The sequence below is a fragment of the Ranitomeya variabilis genome, chromosome 2 (genome assembly GCF_051348905.1).
Source record: "Ranitomeya variabilis isolate aRanVar5 chromosome 2, aRanVar5.hap1, whole genome shotgun sequence".
Classification (NCBI taxonomy): Eukaryota; Metazoa; Chordata; class Amphibia; order Anura; family Dendrobatidae; genus Ranitomeya; species Ranitomeya variabilis.
Genome location: NC_135233.1, coordinates 670,906,831 through 670,931,523, shown reverse-complemented (window position 1 = coordinate 670,931,523; position 24,693 = coordinate 670,906,831). Strand labels below are relative to the sequence as shown.

General features: G+C 45.8%; 1 protein-coding gene and 1 long non-coding RNA gene across 3 annotated transcripts in view; both read right to left on the bottom strand.

Moving 5' to 3' along the window:
* NHSL1 (NHS like 1) overlaps window positions 1–9,922 on the bottom strand; it is a 242,124-nt gene extending 232,202 nt beyond the window's left edge. For both annotated transcript variants that reach the window (XM_077289265.1, XM_077289268.1), the window contains exon 1: window positions 8,258–9,922. In XM_077289265.1, coding sequence (XP_077145380.1) covers window positions 8,258–8,555 — 298 coding nt within the window. In that variant the 5' untranslated portion in view covers window positions 8,556–9,922. The remainder of the gene's footprint in view (window positions 1–8,257) is intronic.
* The window catches only part of LOC143807584 (uncharacterized), a 1,151,218-nt gene that overhangs the window by 1,109,898 nt on the left and 16,627 nt on the right, over window positions 1–24,693 (bottom strand). The window lies entirely within an intron of this gene.

Sequence of the window (24,693 nt, the reverse complement as noted above, 5' to 3'; positions counted from 1 at the left end):
CCGTTAGAGACTTGTGTGTAAATCTAGACAGAACCGACATGTGAAATGTTTCTTTTTTCTTAATTTCCACAAGAAATCAGGTTAAGTCATCACGGTTCAATTGTCCTGTAGAAGGATGGAAGTGACCGTTGAGGTCACAGATGGTACAAGGTCCAGACTGTAGAGAGCTGACAAAAACAACAAAGAGACCAATTATTAGGTGATTGTTCCAAAGGCACAGAGGTGACCATGGGTAAACATTTGCCGGGATGGACATTTCAGCTGCTCCAATAAATCAATGAACCTACAACAACTGAAGCTCCTCATTATACAGCAATGCAGAAGAGACTGATATATTCAATAGAATTTGCAACATTTTAACAAGTTCTACATTTTTGTAAATATACAAATTGCGTCTTCTGTAAATACATGTGGCAAAATCAGGTTCGCCCATGAGTAAAATTGCTCTTTGTCATTTTATGGGACACTGGAAAACACAAGAAAGATACGTAATAGGTAGATGATGTAGCCACAGAAAGGATCACTATGACACAGACATTCTCCCATAGAGTAAATAAGTTTCCATTTTGGCCATAAACATTAGACTATGATCAGTTGTTTGTCAGGATTTCACATGCTGATCCTTTATTACCAAGGTACAGTACAGACCAAAAGTTTGAACACACCTTCTCATTTAAAGATTTTTCTGTAATTTCATGACTTTGAAAATTGTACATTCACACTGAAAGCATCAAAACTATGAATTAACACATGTGGAATTATGTAAGGTACTTAACAAAAAAGTGTGAAACAACTGAAAATATGTCTTATATTCTAGGTTCTTCAAAGTAGCCACCTTTTGCTTTGATGACTGCTTTGCACACTCTTGGCATTCTCTTGATGAGCTTCAAGAGGTAGTCACCGGGATTGGTCTTCCAACAATCTTGAAGGAGTTCCCAGAGATGCTTAGCACTTGTTGGCCCTTTTGCCTTCACTGTGCGGTCCAGCTCACCCCAAACCATCTCGATTGGGTTCAGGTCTGGTTACTGTGGAAGCCAGGTCATCTGGCGTAGCACACCATCACTCTCCTTCTTGGTCAAATAGCCCTTACACAGCCTGGAGGTGTGTTTGGGGTCATTGTCCTGTTGAAAAATAAGTGATGGTCCAACTAAAGGCAAACCGGATGGAATAGCATGCCGCTGCAAGATGCTGTTTTAGACATGCTGGTTCAGTATGCCTTCAATTTCGAATAAAACCTCAACAGTGTCACCAGCAAAGCACCCCCACACCATCACACGTCCTCCTCCATGCTTCACGGTGGGAACCAGGCATGTAGAGCCCATCCGTTCACCTTTTCTGTGTCGCACAAAGACACGGTGGTTGGAACCAAAGATCTCAAATTTGGACTCATCAGACCAAAGCACAGATTTCTACTGGTTTAATGTCCATTCCTTGTGTTCTTTAGCCCAAGCAATTCTCTTCTGCTTGTTGCCTGTCCTTAGCAGTGGTTTCCTAGCAGCTATTTTACCATGAAGGCCTGCTGCACAACGTCTCCTCTTAACAGTTGTTGTAGAGATGTGTCTGCTGCTAGTACTCTGTGTGGCAGTGACCTGGTCTCTAATCTGACCTGTTGTTAACCTGCGATTTCTGAGGCTGGTGACTCGGATAAACTTATCCTCAGAAGCAGAGGTGACTCTTGGTCTTCCTTTCCTGGGGCGGTCCTCATGTGAGCCAGTTTCTTTGTAGCGCTTGATGTTTTTGCCACTGCACTTGGGGACACTTTCAAAGTTTTCCCAATTTTTCGGACTGACTGACCTTCATTATTTAAAGTAATGATGGCCACTCGTTTTTCTTTACTTAGCTGCTATTTTCTTGCCATAATACAAATTCTAACAGTCTATTCAGTAGGACTATCAGCTGTGTATCCACCAGACTTCTGCACAACACAACTGATGGTCCCAACCCCATTTATAAGGCAAGAAATCCCACTTATTAAACCTGACAGGGCACACCTGTGAAGTGAAAACCATTTCCGGTGACTACCTCTTGAAGCTCATCAAGAGAATGCCAAGAGTGTGCAAAGTAGTCATCAAAGCAAAAGGTGGCTACTTTGAAGAATCTAAAATATAAGACATATTTTCAGTTGTTTTACACTTTTTTGTTAAGTATATAATTCCACATGTGTTAATTCATAGTTTTGATGCCTTCAGGGTGAATGTACAATTTTCATAGTCATGAAAATACAGAAAAATCTTTAAATGAGAAGGTGTGTCCAAACTTTTGGTCTGTACTGTAGGTAAGCTGCTACAAAGCATGTCTGGAAACAGCTTATTCGCCTTTATCCATGGGAAAGACATGTATGCTCGGCGAAACTAAACATACCTGTATACGGTACTGGGGTAGGGAGAAAGAGCTGTCGCATGAACCACCATCTACCCCCATAGCTTTGGAGATATTTGGCCACCTTACAGAAATTGAGCTCTCTCACTGTAGATAATCGATAAATCTATACAACCTGATATTTTCTTGTATCTAGAGTAACACATTTAGGCTATGTTCACATGTCCAGTAATAATCCATTAGAACGGATCCAGCAGCAATCCATATGAATAACTGAATTCAACTGGATCTAGTTAAAAAAAAAACAACCAAAAAACGAGATTCGGCATATGTGCCTAAGGGGCCATAGACTATAATGGCACCTAGAGAGTGCACGTGTACTGTATAAATGGTTCCTCTAAAGCCTGAGATATTATGGCATTGGTTTAAGTCCAAGCCAGTTGGTCCAAACTGCCCCCTTAGGACGGGGAGCAATGCCTTCATGGATCTCATGGGCTGAATGGTGCAATGCAGGGGATCCGTTGTATCAGGCAGAAGAATGCTGGGCACCTATGCAGGTAAGTGACATCTTGTTGCGTTGCCATACCAGAAGCAGTTGACCATACATTTGCTATCACAAAGGCATTAAACCTCACCATCCAACGTACAAATCAAAACTTAATAATATACAATACCCCAAAATCATATTAGTAGATGAGTTGCGGTATAAATCTGGGCATAGAATAAAAGTCCATCATAGGGAACTTATACAGCACCGGAAGCCCCACTGGAGATGGGTCCATTTGGGATGACTACACCATCTGCATAGCTTTATAGAATATGTCAGAGAACAAACAATGATGGAAACATATTTCTTGCGATTTTACAGCAGAGACATGTGAATCTCCGCTGGAATATTCTTGTTGGCCGGTGAGGGGTAACATAAAACCGCTCTTTCCCAGCCCACAAAACAACACACTACATTGACTTTGCATTACAGGGCCATTTAGAAGTTAATTTGGCTGATAGTTCTGTTACTTCTGTTTGATGTGGTTAATAGACTTTAACTTCTAAGATTCAAAGAACTATAATTAATCTGTGCATGATTAATACGTGTAGACCATGTTCTCCTCTACCGAGAAGTCTGTCCTCTAAGCCCAGCCAGGCACATCCTGGTGGGGATAATACAAAACATGCATATTCCATGGTTAGGGTTTATTTTTCTAATACACATGCTGAGGATATTTATCTGCCGTTCTTTCATTGCTACATTCTTCATGTGTTATGAGGGTAAAGGACTCCAAATCCCAATCTTTATGGAGCTGGGATAATTTCCTGCACCTGTGAAAATACATTCATAGAAATCCTAGACTTTCTATAAGAGGGGTCCTGTGGTCAAGGTATGCTGGCTAAGCCTTCTGCCAGGGGCTCCCATGATCAGACACTAGGAGAGAGAATTGTGGTGTCAGCTGCTCTCCACACGTGACCGCCCCTTGCTTTATGTTGAGCTCAATGACAATGCACCAGTCGGATTCACCCTTATCGGCTTTGAACATTTACAAGTTAAAGGGACACACGGGATTGTCCCGGAATGGGTTAACATGGGATGGGAAGTTGTGATCAAGTTAAGGACATCTACCAAAAAAATACACATGAATTATAATTCAGATATCATGACGTGATCACTTCTGGGCAAATTCTTGATTATTTATAGCGGACATCCTGCAGTCAGCTATACTTTACCGCATGGTTACCATGTTGTGACTGGTAAGATCCCAATCCTCCATCTTAGGCAACAATTCTGTACATTCTTGAACATTTTAATAATCTGATAATCATTTACAGACAAGATCAGACATGTAAGGAGTTCTTCTATCAAGTCCATGATCACAACTTTTAATAAGAATACTTCATTAATGGTGACAGATGTACCAGTGTTGATAACAGGGTGTTGGACAGGGGCGAGTGATCAGAATACTGTATGCACACAAACTACCGCTGCAGCTGATCAATATACAATATATGTGATAAAAGAGGAATTTAGGAATATATAAAACAATAAGTCAAAAGTTTGGTTGAGATCCAATTCTTGGCATCCTTCATTATTTACAATGCTGTGTTTACCAGCAAGCCTTAGATATAGAAGTGGCTGTGTTGGGTATTGCCACCTAGTCCCCTTCACTTACAGTAGCACTGTGTTTGTTATCTTCTCCTTTAGCCATAGGTAATACATGTAGAAGGCTACATTACAGTACTTACCTATTGCTGCCTTCTCCCATTTCCAGCGCTACTCTGGCCCTATTCTGCACTATGTGACTGCAACTCCGGCTAGCTCACTCACAAATCAGGCCACGTAATTGCAACTCCGGCTAGCTGGTTCACAAAGCAGACCACATAACTGCAACTCCGGCTAGCCGGTTCACAAAGCAGGCCATGTGACTGCAACTCCGGCTAGCTCACTCACAAATCAGGTCACGTAATTGCAACTCCGGCCAGCTGGTTCACAAAGCAGACCACATAACTGCAACTCCGGCCAGCTGGTTCACAAAGCAGACCACATAACTGCAACTCCGCTAGCTGGTTCACAAAGCAGACCACATAACTGCAACTCCGCTAGCTGGTTCACAAAGCAGACCACATAACTGCAACTCCGCTAGCTGGTTCAGAAAGCAGGCCATGTGACTGCTACTCCGGCCAGCTGGTTCACAAAGCAGACCACATAACTGCAACTCCGGCCAGCTGGTTCACATAGCAGAACAAGTGACTGCACCTCCGGCCAGCTGGTTCACATAGCAGACCACATAACTGCAACTCCGCTAGCTGGTTCACAAAGCAGGCCACATAACTGCAACTCCGCTAGCTGGTTCACACAGCAGACCACATAACTGCAACTCCGGCTAGCTGGTTCACAAAGCAGACCACATAACTGCAACTCCGCTAGCTGGTTCACAAAGCAGACCACATAACTGCAACTCCGGCCAGCTGGTTCACAAAGCAGACCAAGTGACTGCAACTCCGGCCAGCTGGTTCACATAGCAGACCATTAGTTTATTTAGAAATGTAATAAATGAAAGCATTAATTTGAGTCTCATAGACTTGCATAGAGACACCGTGTGAACAGGCAAGCCAGAATAGAGATTGCATGGTGCTGATGAGGGACAGAGCTGTGTTGGAAACGGGAGAAGGCAGCAATGGCTAAGTATTTTATTGCATACGCTCACCACCACAGTGCCTTCAAACAGCTGATGCCAATAAAAATGCGCAATATTTAAAAGGTTAGATGTCAATTTGCAGCAATTTGGACTGATTTAACCTACATTACATGAATGCATTTATGGTGTAAAACTAGCACAATGTGTTGCGTAATACATCTTAGCGGGGTTTCACATTAGAAAAGTGGATCCCAAATGATCAGATACTAGTAAAAAAAAAATCACAATCTCCTAGATGAGCATGAGCTCCTCACCGATACACCCCACTCTGTGCTTTCGATTCAACAATACTGCCACATCACCGCTGCAGCCAATCACTGAGCTGAGGGCATCTACACCGGCAGATCCGCTGCGCTCAATGGTTGACTGGAGAAGTGATGTGCAATGTCAACGTGATGACACCGCTACAGCCAAAACACAAAAAATGAGCAGCAGAATGAAGAAGGCACTGGACCTGGTAAGGGTGAATACTATCTCATTAGTTTTTTTTACTAGTATCTGATCATTTGGGAACTACTTTTTTAAAAACCCTTTTAAATTACGGATATTTAACAAAATATTTAGACGTGAGAGTCCTCAGAGGTTGATGCCTTTTAATGGCTAACTGAAAAGATGGTAACAAATTGCAAGCTTTCGAGACTACTCAGGTCCCTTCATCAGGCGTAGACACTGGCTAACACGGTACAAAGATATATATCTTTCCTGTATCAAAATGGATATTTACCAGTAATATGAGGCAAAACTATGCAATTTCTTGATATATGTGGTGGTTTTCCATAGTAAAAATATGAATGCATATGCCCTACAGTCAAGTGTATAACTCTACTGAAAAGTATGTGCCTTATATTACTCAGCTATGTCAAAAATGTATCTAAGAACAAAATATTAGGGAAACAGGCTACCAAAACATGATCCTGCTATTTCAGCTATTACTGGCATGTAGCTGAGTTTCTATCACTACGCTGGCAGGTTCATTTAGTTTTCCTTTTAAACATGTTAATTTGTGTATTTTTCAAAAGATAATGATTTGCAGATTTCCGGAGAACCTCACCCGATCCCAGGGTGAAAATGTCACAACACGGCTGCATAGTGTAACTTCACCTTTAGATAACCTATAAGAATATTTATTATTTCTATATTATGCTTGCTTACATAGAACCAACATATTCCGCAGTGCTTTAAATTAATTAAAAAAAATGCATGAACAGCAATTCAGTTTTATTACAATTATTGCACCCAATAATCGTGGTAAAAACAAATCTGAGAGTCAGAAAAACAGATACAAATTCACAGCAAATTAGCAAATGCAGTGTCCCAAAACAATAACTTTATATTAGGGAAGTGCCATGTAAGCATTTTACTAATCTAACCACATCAACTCATCACGTGTATCCAAAAAGACAAGTACATGTATTGTATTCCAAACTTATGGCCGACCTTGACATCAATTACAATGTTGAGTGATTACATAAGGTTTGTAACATTTGTACTATTCCCAAAGCAATGCCAAAAACAATAATAATACCACATGCCAGATTAGATCTAGTTGGTGAAATGAAATATTGCAAAAATCCGGACAAGCTGTTTTTCCAAAAAAAAGCCAAGGTAAAGCTTAAAGTTACAGCTTACCTCCTAGCCAAGGTAAAGCTTAAAGTTACAGCTTACCTCGTAGTCAAGCTATAGTTTAAAGTTACAGCTTACCTCGTAGCCAAAGTATAGCTTAAAGTTACAGCTTACCTCGTAGTCAAGCTATGGCTTAAAGTTACTGCTTACCTAGTAGCCAAGGTATAGCTTAATGTTACAGCTTACCTAGTAGCCAAGATATATCTTCAAGTTCCCTGACTCTGGTGCTAAACCTATACATAACCCCCCACCCATATTGCCAAGGATGACTTTATACTATAAACACTAATATTTTTCGACAGGTATCCCTTATATCCCTCTAAGCTTAGGCGACGGAATACCCTGTGGCCAGAAAAGATTGAGCTTGACTAGAGTTGAGCGAATATGTTCGGAATCAGTCACCGAATCTGAATTTGCCATATTCGCGCCATCGGTTCCGAACATATTCATTTCTACTCCCATTAACTCCAATGAAGTTAGGCTGTGTTCGGACAATATTGCAAAAACAATATTCGCCACTAATCATAATCAGAACCGAATTTTGAAAAAATTTGCTCAACTCTAATCTTGACTACAAATGCCCTTAATAACCCAGCCCTTGGTGTTTTGACCTGACAGGTTTTTTTAGGCCAGCCCAACTATATGAATCATCAAAGAACTGGACTTTTTATGGCCATGTCTACATATAGATGGAGACATAGATATGTCATATGCTGTAATCTAGGTGAACACTTTAATTAACAGGTGACAGAGATGTAAACCTTATATAGGTAGTAAGGTAAGCAATAATTAAAAATAGTCTATAACTGGGTGTGCTTGCAGATGGGTGTGTATCTACTGGATGAGGTACAGAAGGACATAATAATATGATTGACAGTATTGGCAGGGATGGGCTGAGCAAGAATAAGTCTTCTAATAGGAGAATTGTGCTTGCAAATTTAATAAGAATGATAATTATATGAGCAATAATGAGACTAATAACAATAGCTGTGCCAATATTATAGCCATATTATGTAACAATGCACTATTGTCAATGATTCATCCCATACAGAAAGAAATACAAACATTGCACCTAAGTAACCTGAGCTGAGGAGGTGAAAGGGACAAAGGAAAGGTTTACTTACGGACTGGCACCTTCCTGTGGTCCAGGTTGGAAACTGTCTGGTGAAGGGATGCCAAGCGGCGCTGCAGGCGGGCACTGCGCTGACCCAGGGTAATTGCTTGACCTTGGATGTTGGTAAAGATGTCCTCAGCATGGCGAGAGAGATTAGAAAGCTGGTGGATAATTTGCACCATAGAATGAACATTGACTTCTTGTAGTGAGGTGAAGACAGAAATTGATGCATCTCTGGGTATTTGCCCATCACTTGTACCCACTCTGCACAGCTTAGTGGGCTGTACTGTCCTCAGATGAAAGGGCATCACACAAGCTGAGGAATACCAGTTACTATGAAAAGAATTTCAGGAGCCCAAGTAAATCCAAGTAACCTGAGTCTTCCACCTTCAGATCCTACCACCTGGCATGAGAAGCAAATGAAGATCAGCTATAGTGTAAAATAAGGTTATATGGCTATTATTAAGATGTGAGACATCCACAGCACAAGCTGGCACAGTGGGTCACCAGTACCCTATTGTGACTGTTAGGAAAACATCCATTTGCATTCTTGGCACATATTGTTGAGGTATCCTGCTTAATAAAAAGAGGCAGCGATCATCAGAGGGACATAAATCCAAAGCCTGATTTCCAGATCCAAAGCAACACAAAGAAAGTCAGATAAATCCAGTGCAGAATAGATGCACCTTGTAGTATAAACTCAGCTCTATATCCATGCAGCAACTTCTAGTGTCCTCTCTAATTCCAGTGATGCATCAAAGTGTTCCAGGGATCAGGCACACAATGTTATAGGGGGTCTTCACAGTACGGCAGAGACCACAGTCCTAGTTTCTCCCTGGAGACTGGTTTGAAAGATACAGTAGACAAGCAGACAATATCCCTGAGGTTCCCTTAAGTCCCAGGGATGCAGCATAGACCTGGGTCCCTCCAGTCCTAGGGATGCAGTAGAAACCTGGTTCCCCTCTAGTTCCAGAGATGCAACAAAGCCCTGGTTCCCCTCTAGTCGAGGTATGAAAAGGAGTTCTTGGTCCTCTCTATCCCCGGGGATACAGAATGGTCCTGGTCCACTTTGGTCCCAGAGATGCAACAGTCAGGTGTGACGTCTAGTCCCAGAGATGCAGCAAAGTCCTGGTTACCCTCCAGCCCAGGTATGAAAAGGAGTCCTTAGTCCTCTCTAACCCTAGGGATACAAAATAGTCCTGGGTTCACTTAAGGTTCTGGGGATGCAGGAGAATCCTAGGTCCCATCTAGCCCCAGAGATGGAGAAGAGTCTTGGGTCCCAGGGATAAAAAATAGTCTTGGGTTCACTTAAGGTTCTGGGGATGCAGGAGAATCCTAGGTCTCATCTAGTCCCAGAGATGGAGAAGAGTCTTGGGTCCCCTCCAGTCCCAGGGAAGAAGCAGACTCCTGGACCCCCTTTAGTCCAGGGATGCAGAGAAGTCCTAGGTCCCCTCCAGCCCCAAGGATGCAGAAGAGTCCTGGATTCCCCCTAGTCCCAGAGATGCAGCAGACAAGACAGTCTATCCAGGCAGCTGCATGGTGCAAGCAGGGAGATAGAAGAGTGAAGAAGTCAGTGCATCTTCAGAGTGGCTTGAACTTTCACGATCTGCTAAGAAAAAGACAGCAGCAGTGAGGGAACTTGGCAGCCCAGCCGGTAAGGCACAGCCTTGTGTTTCAAACGAAACAGGAAAAGAGCCTCTTTGGATCCCTCCTCCTCCTCCTTCTCCTCCTCCTGTGTGTACAGTCTGCAGCCTCCTAGGGAGGGGAGGCAGGAGGAGTGCTCAGACAGTCCAGGCTACAGCACAAAGGAGACCTCACCAGACACCTGTGGATCCCTCAAGTGTTTGCACAGCAAACTGCAAGGTCCTGACAGCAGTGAACTATGAATCAGCAATGTTCTGCTGCCAGAGACATGTTCATTACATTACTCTAACCAAGATGGCAACGTCACACACATATTGGGGGAACTAGCCACATAAATGAGGCTGTAATGATTGGGCTCCCCTCTGTAAATGCTGCTAATAAGGTCGCCAATACAATCCATGTAATGATGTAAATAAACAAAGTAGGTTATTGGCTGCTACCTGCTAAAATCTATTGTTCACCCAAGATTTTTTTATCTTGTAAATGTTATGTAAATAGCTGCATGTTTATTTCTATTTTACCAAGATCAGAATTATTTTGCTGATGAAATTCTATGTGCACAGAACGATCGTAATCATTTTGTGCTCACAGGGTTCCGGTCAACCTGTCTAGGCCATCAAACGAAACATCGATGGGATTGTAAGGAGCCGATTGTCAATCATTTAATGGCTACAGTTGGCAGGTGTAAACGCACCTTTATTTCTTGTTCATTAGGTTTTTGTTATTGTTTAATTGCCATTACAGTCAAAACAGGGTACTTAGAAAACACTGTGCTTGATAAAAAAAAAAGCATAAAAAACTTCATCTTGTTTCAGAACAAGGTAAGATTGACGTCGTCAGATACAAGGACAGGTTGAGATCGTCAGACACAAGGTAAGATTGAGGTTGTCAGATACAAGGTCAGGTTTAGATCTTCAGACACAAAGTAAGTTTTAGGTTGTCGGTTACAAGGTCAGGTTGAGATCGTCAGACACAAGGTAAGATTGAGGTTGTCAGATACAAGGTCAGGTTTAGATCTTCAGACACAAAGTAAGTTTTAGGTTGTCGGTTACAAGGTCAGGTTGAGATCATCAGACACACGGTAAGATTGAGGTCGTCAGACACACAGTAAGATTGAGGTCGTAAGACCCAAGTTTAGATGAGGTCGTCTCACACAAGGTAAGGTTGAGGTAGTCAGACCCAAGTTTAGGTGAGGTTGAGGTCGTCTGACACAAGGTAGGGCTGAGGTTGTCAGACCCAAGTTTAGGTGGGGTTGAGGTCGTCTGACACAAGGTTAAGGTCATCAGACTGAAGGTTAGGTGAAGATGAGGTCGTCTGACACAGGGTGAGGTTTTTTATATTAGAGGTTAGGACCCTTCCAATGGGGGTACGTCTTGTTGAGGTGGGATAAGCTTTTTTGATTAAAAACAGAGTAATTACCCTATGTTATTTACAAGCACTATTACTAATTACTTACTGCAGGGTATATACTCATTTTGTTTCTATGTTTTTTGTCTGTTAAATGGCCACAATGTGAATGTGTTTATACTGTCTTATGCTCCAGCTCATTTCTCTGGTGTTGCCAGAATAGTGTAGCAAGCTGCATCACTCTACACAACTAAAACAGGAACTTGTCTGACTCTTAACCAGGGAATTTATTTCGAAGAGCCATAACTTTTTATTTTTCCATTGAAATAGACCCATGAGAATATTTTTTTTTTACGGAACAAGCAGTAGTTTTTAATTACACAATACATTTAATTATACACAGTGCTGAAAAACTGAAAACAAAATCCAAGTTGGATGAAATGGCTAAAAAAAAATTATTCCACTATTGTTTTATGGAGGGTTGTTTTTACAGTTTTCATTTTGCAGAAAAAAAGAAATGATCAGAATTTTGTAAAAAAAAAAAAAATTGGTTGCTTTGTGTTGCCAGCCATAGGGGCTTTCAGCTGGCCCTTGGGTGCCATGGTAATCCATCAGTACCCCATGATTGCTATGCGAGCTTAAGATACGCATAATTGGCAGAATTCGCTAGTGAAAATGTACTTTCTATGGCCAGCCAAAAACCAGATATAGTCAAGGGCGGACATACCACATGTGTAACCGATGCGGCTGCATCGGGGCCTGGAGGTGGAGGGGGCCCCTGCAGGGCGGCTGACAGATTGCCCTCATGTGCGACGGGCAGGGAGCGATCCCTGCAGCTCCGCTGCCTACAAAATGGCAGTGGAGCGAAGCTGCATGGATTCATCCTGCTTCCTGCCCACGCTTCCTGTTATGATCTGGTGGCCTAAGAGCAGCATGAGAAGTACTCTGGAGAAGGTGGTACCTGTACTGACCGCAGACCCTGAACTGAACACCGCAACTAGAAGTAGCCGTGGAATGTACCTAGCGCTCCCTAGACATCTCGACACAGCCGGAGGACTAATTACCCCTAGAGATAGAAAAGGGAAAACTATCTTGCCTCAGAGAAAATCCCCAAAGGATAGACAGCCCCCCACAAATATTGACTGTGAGAGGAGAGGGAAAAAACATACACAGACTGAAATGAGAATTTAGCAAAGGAGGCCACTTCTAGCTAAATAGAAAGGATAGGACAGAGTACTATGCAGTCAGTATTAAAACACTAGAAAATATCCACCACAGAAAATACAAAATCTCCACAGCTAACTAAAGATATGGAGGGTATATCTGCATCTCCAGAGATACCAGCTTGGCTAAACAAATCCTTATACAGACCAAGCTGGACGAGACAAAAACATGGAAAGGAACTGAACAATAAGGCCACAGCATGTGGAGAGCAAAAATCAAGGCCAGAACTTATCTTTGTTGAAATGAACTGCAAAGCAGAAGAGACCAGGCAGGGATGTGAATCCTCCAGGAACAATGGACAACTGGCACTGACTAAAGGGTGAAGCAAGACTAAATAGCCCAGTCAAAATTGCAAAAAGTGAACACACCTGATAAATGCTGCGATTCAGAGGCAGCAGCGCTACCACTTACAACCACCGGAGGGAGCCCAAGAGCAGAATTCACAACAGTACCCCCCCCTTGAGGAGGGGTCACCGAACCCTCACCAGAGCCCCTAGGCCAATCCGGACGAGCCAAATGAAAGGCACGAACCAAATCATCAGCATGAACATCGGAGGCAACAACCCAAGAATTATCCTCCTGGCCATAACCCTTCCATTTGACAAGATACTGAAGCTTCCGCCTCGAAAAACGAGAATCCAAAATCTTCTCAACCACATACTCCAACTCCCCATCAATCAACACCAGGGCAGGAGGATCAACAGAGGGAACAACGGGCACCACATATTTCCGCAACAAAGATCTATGAAAAACATTATGGATGGAAAAAGAGGCTGGAAGGGCCAAACGAAAAGACACTGGATTGATAATCTCAGAAATCCTATAAGGGCCAATAAACCGAGGCTTAAACTTAGGGGAAGAAACCTTCATAGGGACATGACGGGAAGACAACCAGACCAAATCCCCAACCCGAAGCCGGGAACCAACACACCGACGACGGTTAGCAAAACGCTGAGCCCCCTCCTGAGACAACACCAAATTGTCAACAACATGAGCCCAAATTTGCTGCAACCTGTCAACCACAGAGTCCACCCCAGGACAATCAGAAGGCTCAACCTGCCCCGAGGAAAAACGAGGATGAAAACCAGAGTTACAAAAGAAGGGTGAAACCAAGGTAGCAGAACTAGCCCGATTATTAAGGGCAAACTCGGCCAATGGCAAGAAAGCCACCCAATCATCCTGATCAGCAGACACAAAGCATCTCAAATAAGTTTCCAAAGTCTGATTAATTCGTTCGGTTTGGCCATTTGTCTGAGGATGAAATGCGGAAGAAAAAGACAAATCAATGCCCAGCCTAGCACAAAAGGCCCGCCAAAACCTAGAAACAAACTGGGAACCTCTATCAGACACAATATTCTCCAGAATGCCATGCAAACGAACCACATGCTGAAAAAACAACGGAACCAAATCAGAAGAGGAAGGCTACTTAGGCAAAGGTACCAAATGAACCATCTTAGAAAACCGGTCACAAACCACCCAGATAACTGACATCCTCTGGGAAACCGGAAGATCCGAAATAAAATCCATAGAAATATGCGTCCAAGGCCTCTCAGGGACCGGCAAAGGCAAAAGCAACCCACTAGCGCGGGAACAGCAAGGCTTGGCCCGCGCACAAGTCCCACAGGACTGCACAAAAGAACGCACATCCCGTGACAAAGAAGGCCACCAAAAGGACCTACCAACCAAATCTCTGGTACCAAAAATCCCAGGATGACCAGCTAACACAGAACAATGAACCTCCGAAATCACTTTACTAGTCCATCTGTCAGGAACAAACAATTTCCCCACTGGACAGCGGTCAGGTTTATCAGCCTGAAATTCCTGAAGAACCCGTTGTAAATCAGGGGAGATGGCAGAAAGAATCACCCCTTCCTTCAGAATACCGACCGGCTCAAGGACCCCAGGAGAATCAGGCAAAAAGCTCCTAGAGAGGGCATCAGCCTTAACATTCTTAGAACCTGGAAGACCACAAAATCAAAACGGGAGAAAAACAGGGACCATCGGGCCTGTCTAGGATTCAGCCGTTTGGCAGACTCGAGATAAATCAGATTCTTATGATCGGTGAAGACCACAATACGGTGCTTGGCCCCCTCAAGCCAATGTCGTCACTCCTCAAATGCCCACTTCATAGCCAACAACTCACGATTGCCGACATCATAATTGCGTTCCGCAGGCGAAAACTTTCGAGAAAAGAAGGCACACGGTTTCATCAAGGAACCATCAGAATTCCTCTGAGACAAAACGGCCCCTGCCCCAATCTCAGAAGCGTCAACCTCAACCTGAAAAGGAAGAGAAACATCCGGCTGACGCAACACAGGGGCAGAAGTAAATCTGCGTTTAAGCTCCTGAAAGGCAGAAACAGCCGCAGAGGACCAATTCGTCACATCAGCGCCTTTCTTCATCAAATCGGTCAGGGGTTTAACCACACTGGAGAAGTTGGCAATGAAACGGCGATAAAAATTAGCAAAGCCCAAAAATTTCTGAAGGCTTTTCACGGATGTGGGCTGGATCCAATCATGAATGGCCTGAACCTTAACCGGATCCATTTCTATAGATGAGGGAGAAAAAAATGAAGCCCAAAAAAGAAATCTTCTGTACTCCAAAGAGGCACTTAGACCCCTTCACAAACAAGGCATTATCACGAAGGATCTGAAATACCATCCTGACTTGTTTCACATGAGACTCCCAATCATCTGAAACAATCAAAATATCATCCAAATATACAATCATGAATTTATCAAGATAATTCCGAAATATATTATGCATGAAGGACTGAAACACAGATGGAGCATTAGAGAGTCCGAATGGCATCACAAGGTATTCAAAATGGCCTTCGGGCGTATTAAACGCAGTTTTCCATTCGTCACCCTGCTTAATACGAACAAGATTATATGCCCCTCGAAGGTCAATCTTAGTAAACCAACTAGCCCCCTTAATCCTAGCAAACAGATCAGAAAGCAAAGGCAAAGGGTATTGGAATTTGACCGTGATCTTATTCAAGAGGCGATAATCAATACAGGCTCTCAAGGAGCCATCTTTTTTGGCAACAAAAAAAAAACCTGCTCCCAATGGTGAAGAAGATGGCCGAATATGCCCCTTCTCCAAGGACTCCTTAACATAGCTCCGCATGGCGGTATGTTCTGGCACAGACAGGTTGAAAAGTCGGCCCTTAGGGAAGCTACAGCCTGGAATCAAGTCAATAGCACAATCACAGTCCCTATGCGGTGGAAGGGAACTGGACTTGGGCTCATTGAATACATCCTGGAAATCTGACAAAAACTCAGGAATTTCAGAAGAGGGGGAGGAGGCAATTGACATCAAAGGAACGTCACCATGAACCCCCTGACAACCCCAACTAGTCACAGACATAGATTTCCAATCTAATACCGGATTATGCACCTGTAACCATGGGAAAACCAGCACAATAGTGCAGCGCTCCAGAGTCCTGGTCGTTGCAGTACTGTTGCCCCGCCACTAAGGGGGGCTATGGTACGTCTGATGGCACTGAAGGAGTTCCTCTGAACAGGTATCACAGACACCAATACATTTCACAGTCTGGCCTCCAGGGTCCTGACAGAGGCCTAGCAACCAGAGAGAACGCTACGGGACCGCGCCTGCACGATATAGCGGCGGTACCCCAAGAAAGGACAAGAAGCGAGGTTTATTGTGCTGAGTGAGAAACGAGATCAACGCAACAAGGAGAATACCAGTAGGAGTCGTGCTGTAAGACGAGGCAACATCCTACTGAGGCGCGTAACCGGTGGCCGGAACGCCGAGGAAGTATAGAGCTCCAGGCCAAACTTCAAACCTACGGCAGGACAGTCAGTTATAGGCAGGCTGTCTCACCCAATTGACCTAGGAAGACACAGGGGGGTAACAACAGGAGTGGGGCGACGCTAGAGTCCCGGAAGAGCTCCGAGCCTCCCCGTCATACGGGTGCGTCCTAACCGTAAGATCTGGGGGACGTGGAAGAACATCAGAATCGAGTTGTGAGGGAACACGAGAAACAGACACAACAGTTGTGGGGACTATCCCGTAAGCACAGCAGGGGAGGACCACAACACACAAGCGCTAGAAGGTAGGCACAGATTTCCACCTGCAAAGGGAGCTCTGGATGTGCCATCGGTTCGGCCAGGCTTGCGCGGCCCGGTTAACCGTATTCCGGATTGAGGATCCCGAAGCCTTCAGTAAAGAGGTAAAGAGACTGCAACCTGGTGTCCTCGTTATTTACCGCGACCGGCACTTCACCGCACCATAACGACATCATCCCATACCTCCACCTTCATTGCACGCCCCTCAGCAGGGTCACGGACCGGGTCTAGCCACCGTGACAATCCCAGAGCAGAGACTCAGAGGCCCGATACCGGGTACCCCTCGGCCCTGCGGCAGTGGGGGCGCTGCAAACTTGGCGTCACGAACAGGATCTACTTAAGCCTGAAGAATCAGGTCATGTGTGCCTTGGAACTGTGATTTATTATACTTGGACTGTGACTTATTGCAAAGACTGTGTATTGCCAAAAGTTCCCGCCAAAACTAGCCGTCATTACAGCGCTAAGGAGAGCGCAGGAGAAGAAGAGGGGCGTGGAGTAGGCGTGGACCAGCTGAAGAGCGCGAAAGACAATGGCCGCCCAGTCTAAACATTTTTGCATCCTGAGGACGTGTCCGTCAGCAGCAGAGGTCCGCCTCCTCATCCTCTTTGGAGGGTGGAGACCATGGAGACGGGGCCGCCCACAGAAGAGACCGCGGGAAGAAGACACTGGAGAGGAAGTAAAGATGGCGACGCCGGGAGCACCGCGTGGGGACGACCCGACCCAGCATGAGTCTGCGCCCCCCGATATAGCCCCAGAGGCGCCATCGTTGCAGGGACTGGCCCTTACGGAGCTACCAATGGGCAGACCCAACTGGCCGCCGTCGGAGGAGTGTGTGGCCGCAGCCGAGGCCCGGCAGATAGCACGTCGCCTTGAGGCCGACGCACGTGTGACCACTCGATTGGGCCAGCCTACGGAGGTCCGCCTAACTCCGGTGTCCCCTGCTTCCTCCATCCCGGCTGCGGCAGAGTGTGAGCTGCAGGCACAGGGCCTGAGGATCCTGCCGGAGGCAGAACACCTGCGGGGCCTGATGGCGGCATGGCGGAACAGACCCCAGCCTGCAGCCCAGGTCGATCTGATGAGCGTCGAAGAGACCCCGCCGTCACACTGGGGTGTTGTGGTGTCCTTCAACTCCCGGAAAGGAAGGGGAGTTATTCAAGAGATCGGGGAGCCACTTCAGGTTCGTGTTGACCGAGAAGAAGTGGAGCCCTGCGGCGGAAGGTACGATTGCGACCTGGATTCTGGTGACACAGTGACCTATACCCGGTGGAGGAGGGAAACTGGCGAAACTGGCTGGATGGCTCGGGGCGTCCAGCGGTGCGTAGCACTCCAGGCTGCTGCCGGAACGTCCGGGGATGAGTCTCCTGCAGGGAAGGTGATGGAACCCGCCCTCACGGAACCTCGGGAGGTCCGGGCCCACCGCGTGCCTCTGGGTCGCGCTCGCCCGCGAGCAAGGAGGGCATCCCGACGAGGGATCCTGTCGTTGCTGGAGCCGGAACCGGTCCTTGTTACACCAACGCGACCCGTTGGCCTGGTGAGACCCGGAAGGAGACCGCCCCCTGCGCTGCCAGAAACTGAGTAAGCAAGAATGCTTTATCACTTGTATATAGTTAACTGTTTGTCCTTCTGATGTTTTTGCTGCTACAACCCGATCAGGGTTAACTCTTAAAGGGATCCCTTTGTTTACCCGGGATCCCTTCTTCTGCTTTTTGTTTTGTTTCCTGTTTATTCATCATTGAAAGAACTGCTGAATCATGAACAATGCATGATTACAAACTTTTTGTACATAGTTTGCACCTTCTTAAAGGTGCTCTCTACTGGTTTTACACAAGGAAAGGACTCTTTGCGAAGACACTGGTCCAGCACCGGAGTCCTTACTGTGAACAGACTTGCAGCTTGAGAAGTTGCACTACCTCATAGAGACTTGGTCCCCTCTTCAAGGGGATGTTCACATATTGCACTTATGAACAGTGTTGCCTTAAGATGTTTAAATGGCAATAATGTCTTGAAAGAAGTTAAATGTAGCTAACTAGTTGATTGTGAGAAATGTTTAATGATGTTGATAGAAGAATGAGGACAGAAAGTGAACCCGTACGGGGTTAGTCAGTGAGTCCTCCTAGGAGCCATACAGAGATGGCTCAGTAATCCTGAACTGAAAGATGGATGATAAGTTCTATACCGTGTATAGTAGTAGAAAGGCAGTAGGCCCGGGCAGAAAGGGGCGGTCCTGTAACAGAAAGGAGAGGCAGTAGGCCTGGAGCAGATAGGACAGGCGGTCCTGCAGATGTAAAGAAGGAGAATGCAGAAAAGTTGATTAGCCTTATAATGTTTTATAAGAAGGTCTTTAGTGGATTCAGCGAGTACGTCCTTAAAGGCAAAGTTAAATTATTGTTCACAAATTTGCACTTAGTAGAATACCCGGTTGGGTAAAAGAAGTTATTTATAGTATGTTACTTAAATATTTAACCATGTTTGTAACGTTTAAGTGTCCTCACCTCCCATAAAGGGAAGCTTTGTTAAAGTTTACTTGTATTGCATTTCAAAAATTGTATGTCTTTTTGCTGACATGTATTGTTGTTTTCTTCCCAGTCCAGGAGTACTGGATTTAACCGGGGGGGAGTGCAGCGCCCCAGAGTCCTGGTCGTTGCAGTACTGTTGCCCCGCCACTAAAGGGGGCTATGGTACGTCTGATGGCACTGAAGGAGTTCCTCTTACCAGGTATCACAGACACCAATACATTTCACAGTCTGGCCTCCAGCAGGGAGAGCTAAGGGCACTATGCATTAGGCCACTCCTCACAGTCTGGTAAAACTGGGGGTTGGATAGGAAGTTAGATCAGAAATCTGACTGGGTTGGAACCAGGCAACACCTTGTGGCAGAGGGTGTTGTAGGGGAAGATTCAGAGGGGTCCCTGTCAGGGGTGGGATCCTGACAGAGGCCTAGCAACCAGAGAGAACGCTACGGGGCCGCGCCTGCACGATATAGCAGCGGTACCCCAAGAAAGGACAAGAAGCGAGGTTTATTGTGCTGAGTGAGAAACGAGATCAACGCAACAAGGAGAATACCAGAATACCAGTAGGAGTCGTGCTGTAAGACGAGGCAACATCCTACTGAGGCGCGTAACCGGTGGCCGGAACGCCAAGGAAGTATAGAGCTCCAGGCCAAACTTCAAACCTACGGCAGGACAGTCAGTTATAGGCGTGCTGTCTCACCCAATTGACCTAGGAAGACACAGGGGGGTAACAACAGGAGTGGGGCGACGCTAGAGTCCCGGAAGAGCTCCGAGCCTCCCCGTCATACGGGTGCGTCCTAACCGTAAGATCTGGGGGACGTGGAAGAACATCAGAATCGAGTTGTGAGGGAACACGAGAAACAGACACAACAGTTGTGGGGACTATCCCGTAAGCACAGCAGGGGAGGACCACAACACACAAGCGCTAGAAGGTAGGCACAGATTTCCACCTGCAAAGGGAGCTCTGGATGTGTGTTATGACCCCAATGGCGAGGGTCTCAGAGGAACAAGTAAGTCTGCGACGTACAAAAATCCAGCTCATAGGGCAGTGGTAACTGGGTTGACCATATAACTACTCCTAACGCCAACACTAGAAGTAGCCGGGGAACATGCCTACGTTGGTCGCTAGATGTCTCGCGCCAGCCGGAGGACTAACTACCCCTAGAAGAGGAAAACAAAGACCTCTCTTGCCTCCAGAGAATAGACCCCAAAAGTCGGATACAAGCCCCCCACAAATAATAACGGTGAGGTAAGAGGAAATGACAAACACAGAGATGAACTAGGTTTAGCAAAGAGAGGCCCACTTACTAATAGCAGAATGTAGTAAGATAACTTATATGGTCAACAAAAACCCTAACAAAATTCCACACTGGAGATACAAGAACCCCCGAACCGTCTAACGGCCCGGGGGGAGAACTCCAGCCTCCCTAGAGCTTCCAGCAAGGTTAGGATACAGATTATGTACAAGCTGGACAAAAATGCAAACAAAAACAAATAGCAAAAAGCAAGAAAGCAGACTTAGCTTAATTTAGCAGGAACCAGGATCAGTAGACAAGAGCACAACAGATTAGCTCTGATTACAACGTTGCCAGGCATTGAACTGAAGGTCCAGGGAGCTTATATAGCAACACCCCTGACCTAACGACCCAGGTGAGCATACAAGGGATGAATGACATACCCAGAGTCAAATCACTAGTAACCACTAGAGGGAGCCAAAAGGTAATCTCACAACAGTACCCCCCCCTTAGTGAGGGGTCACCGAACCCTCACCAAGACCACCAGGGCGATCAGGATGAGCGGCGTGAAAGGCACGAACTAAATCGGCCGCATGTACATCAGAGGCGACCACCCAGGAATTATCCTCCTGACCATAGCCCTTCCACTTGACCAGGTACTGAAGCCTCCGCCTGGAGAGACGAGAATCTAAGATCTTCTCCACCACGTACTCCAACTCGCCCTCAACCAACACCGGAGCAGGAGGCTCAGCAGAAGGAACCACAGGCACAACGTACCGCCGCAACAAGGACCTATGAAATACGTTGTGAATGGCAAACGACACCGGAAGATCCAGGCGAAAGGATACAGGATTAATGATTTCCAATATCTTGTAAGGACCAATGAAGCGAGGCTTAAATTTGGGAGAGGAGACCTTCATAGGAACAAATCGAGAAGACAGCCATACCAAATCCCCAACGCGAAGTCGGGGACCCACACCGCGGCGGCGGTTGGCAAAACGCTGAGCCTTCTCCTGTGACAACTTCAAGTTGTCCACCACATGACTCCAGATCCGCTGCAACCTATCCACCACGGAATCCACCCCAGGACAGTCAGAAGGCTCCACATGTCCCGAGGAAAAACGAGGATGGAAACCAGAGTTGCAGAAAAATGGCGAAACCAAGGTGGCAGAACTAGCCCGATTATTAAGGGCAAATTCAGCCAACGGCAAGAAGGTCACCCAATCATCCTGATCAGAAGAGACAAAACACCTCAAATAAGCCTCCAGAGTCTGATTAGTTCGCTCCGTTTGTCCGTTAGTCTGGGGATGGAAAGCGGACGAAAACGACAAATCAATGCCCATCCTACCACAAAAGGATCGCCAGAACCTGGAAACAAACTGGGATCCTCTGTCCGACACAATATTCTCAGGAATGCCGTGCAAACGAACCACGTTCTGGAAGAACACAGGAACCAGATCAGAAGAGGAAGGCAGCTTAGGCAAAGGAACCAGATGGACCATCTTGGAGAAACGATCACATATCACCCAGATGACAGACATGCCCTGAGACACCGGAAGATCCGAAATGAAATCCATAGAGATGTGTGTCCAAGGTCTCTTCGGGACAGGCAAGGGCAAGAGCAACCCGCTGGCACGAGAGCAACAAGGCTTAGCTCGGGCACAAGTACCACAGGACTGCACAAATGACCGCACATCCCTAGACAAGGAAGGCCACCAAAAGGACCTGGCCACCAGATCTCTGGTGCCAAAAATTCCCGGTGCCCTGCCAACACCGAGGAATGAACCTCGGAAATGACTCTGCTGGTCCATCTAGCAGGCACAAACAATCTGTCAGGTGGACAAGAGTCAGGCCTACCAGCCTGAAATCTCTGCAACACACGTCGCAGATCTGGAGAAATAGCAGACACGATAACTCCTTCCTTAAGAATACCCACAGGTTCAGCGACTCCAGGAGCATCAGGCACAAAGCTCCTAGACAGAGCATCGGCCTTCACATTCTTATAACCTGGTAAATACGAGACCACAAAGTCAAAACGGGAGAAAAACAATGACCAGCGGGCCTGTCTAGGATTCAGGCGTTTAGCAGACTCGAGATACATCAGATTTTTGTGATCAGTCAAGACCACCACACGATGCTTAGCACCCTCGAGCCAATGACGCCACTCCTCAAATGCCCACTTCATGGCCAACAACTCCCGATTGCCCACATCATAATTTCGCTCTGCCGGCGAAAACTTCCTAGAGAAAAAGGCACAAGGCCTCATAGTAGAGCAACCAGGGCCTCTCTGCGACAAAACGGCCCCTGCCCCAATCTCCGAAGCATCCACCTCAACCTGAAAGGGAAGTGAGACGTCAGGCTGGCACAAAACAGGCGCCGAAGTAAATCGGCGTTTCAACTCCTGGAAAGCCTCCACGGCAGCAGGAGCCCAGTTAGCTACATCAGAGCCTTTCTTGGTCATATCCGTCAGCGGTTTAACAACGCTAGAGAAATTTGCGATAAAACGACGGTAGAAGTTAGCAAAACCCAAGAACTTCTGAAGACTCTTAACTGACGAGGGTTGAGTCCAATCATGAATAGCTCGGACCTTGACTGGATCCATCTCCATAGCAGAAGGGGAAAAAATGAACCCCAAAAAGGGAACCTTCTGTACACCAAAGAGACACTTTGAGCCTTTTACAAACAAAGAATTTTCACGCAGAATCTCAAAAACCATCCTGACCTGCTCCACATGCGAGTCCCAATCATCAGAAAAAAACAGAATATCATCCAGATAAACAATCAAAAATTTATCCAGATACTTCCGGAAAATGTCATGCATGAAGGACTGAAAAACTGAAGGGGCATTAGAGAGCCCAAATGGCATCACCAAGTACTCAAAATGACCTTCGGGCGTATTGAATGCGGTTTTCCATTCATCGCCCTGCCTAATGCGCACAAGGTTGTACGCACCACGAAGGTCTATCTTGGTGAACCACTTGGCACCTTTAATCCGGGCAAACAAATCTGACAACAGCGGCAAAGGATACTGAAATTTGACAGTGATCTTATTTAAAAGCCGATAGTCAATACAAGGCCTCAAAGATCCGTCCTTTTTGGCCACAAAAAAGAATCCCGCACCAAGAGGGGAAGAAGAAGGACGGATATGCCCCTTCTCAAGAGACTCCTTGATATATGAACGCATCGCGGTATGTTCAGGTACCGACAGATTAAACAGTCTCCCCTTAGGAAACTTACTGCCAGGAATCAAATCTATTGCACAGTCACATTCCCTATGAGGAGGCAGTGCACTGGACTTAGACTCGCTGAAGACATCCTGATAATCAGACAAATACGCCGGAACTTCCGAAGGCGTAGAAGAAGCAATAGACAAGGGCAGGGAATCTCCATGAATTCCATGGCAGCCCCAACTTGACACTGACATAGCCTTCCAGTCCAAGACTGGGTTATGGGTCTGTAACCATGGCAAACCCAAAACAACCAAATCATGCATTTTATGCAGAACAAGAAAACGTATTACCTCCCGATGTTCGGGAGTCATGCACATGGTAACCTGTGTCCAAAACTGCGGTTTATTTTTTGCCAATGGCGTAGAATCAATACCCCTAAGAGGGATAGGATTTTCCAATGGCTCAAGAACAAATCCGCAGCGCTTGGCAAATGACAGATCCATAAGGCTCAGGGCAGCACCTGAGTCCACAAACGCCATGACAGGATACGATGACAGTGAGCAAATCAAAGTTACAGATAGAATAAACTTAGGATGCAAATTACCAATGGCGACCGGACTAACAACCTTAGTAAGACGTTTAGAGCATGCTGAGATAACATGTGTAGAATCACCACAGTAGTAACACAAGCCATTCTGGCGTCTATGAATTTTCCGCTCATTTCTAGTCAGGATTCTATCACATTGCATTAAATCAGGTGCCTGTTCAGACAACACCATGAGGGAATTTGCGGTCTTGCGCTCCCGCAACTGCCGGTCGATTTGAATAGCCAGGGCCATAGAATCATTCAGACCTGTGGGAATGGGAAAACCCACCATCACATTCTTAATGGCTTCAGAAAGGCCATTTCTAAAATTTGCAGCCAATGCACACTCGTTCCACTGGGTCAGCACGGACCATTTCCGAAATTTTTGGCAATACACTTCAGCCTCGTCCTGGCCCTGAGACATCGCCAGCAAGGCTTTTTCTGCCTGAATCTCAAGATTGGGTTCCTCATAAAGCAAACCAAGCGCCAGAAAAAACGCATCAATGTCAGCCAATGCCGGATCTCCTGGCGCCAGCAAGAAAGCCCAATCCTGAGGGTCGCCCCGTAAAAAAGAAATAACAATTTTTACTTGCTGAGCGGAGTCTCCAGATGAACAGGGTTTCAGGGACAAAAACAATTT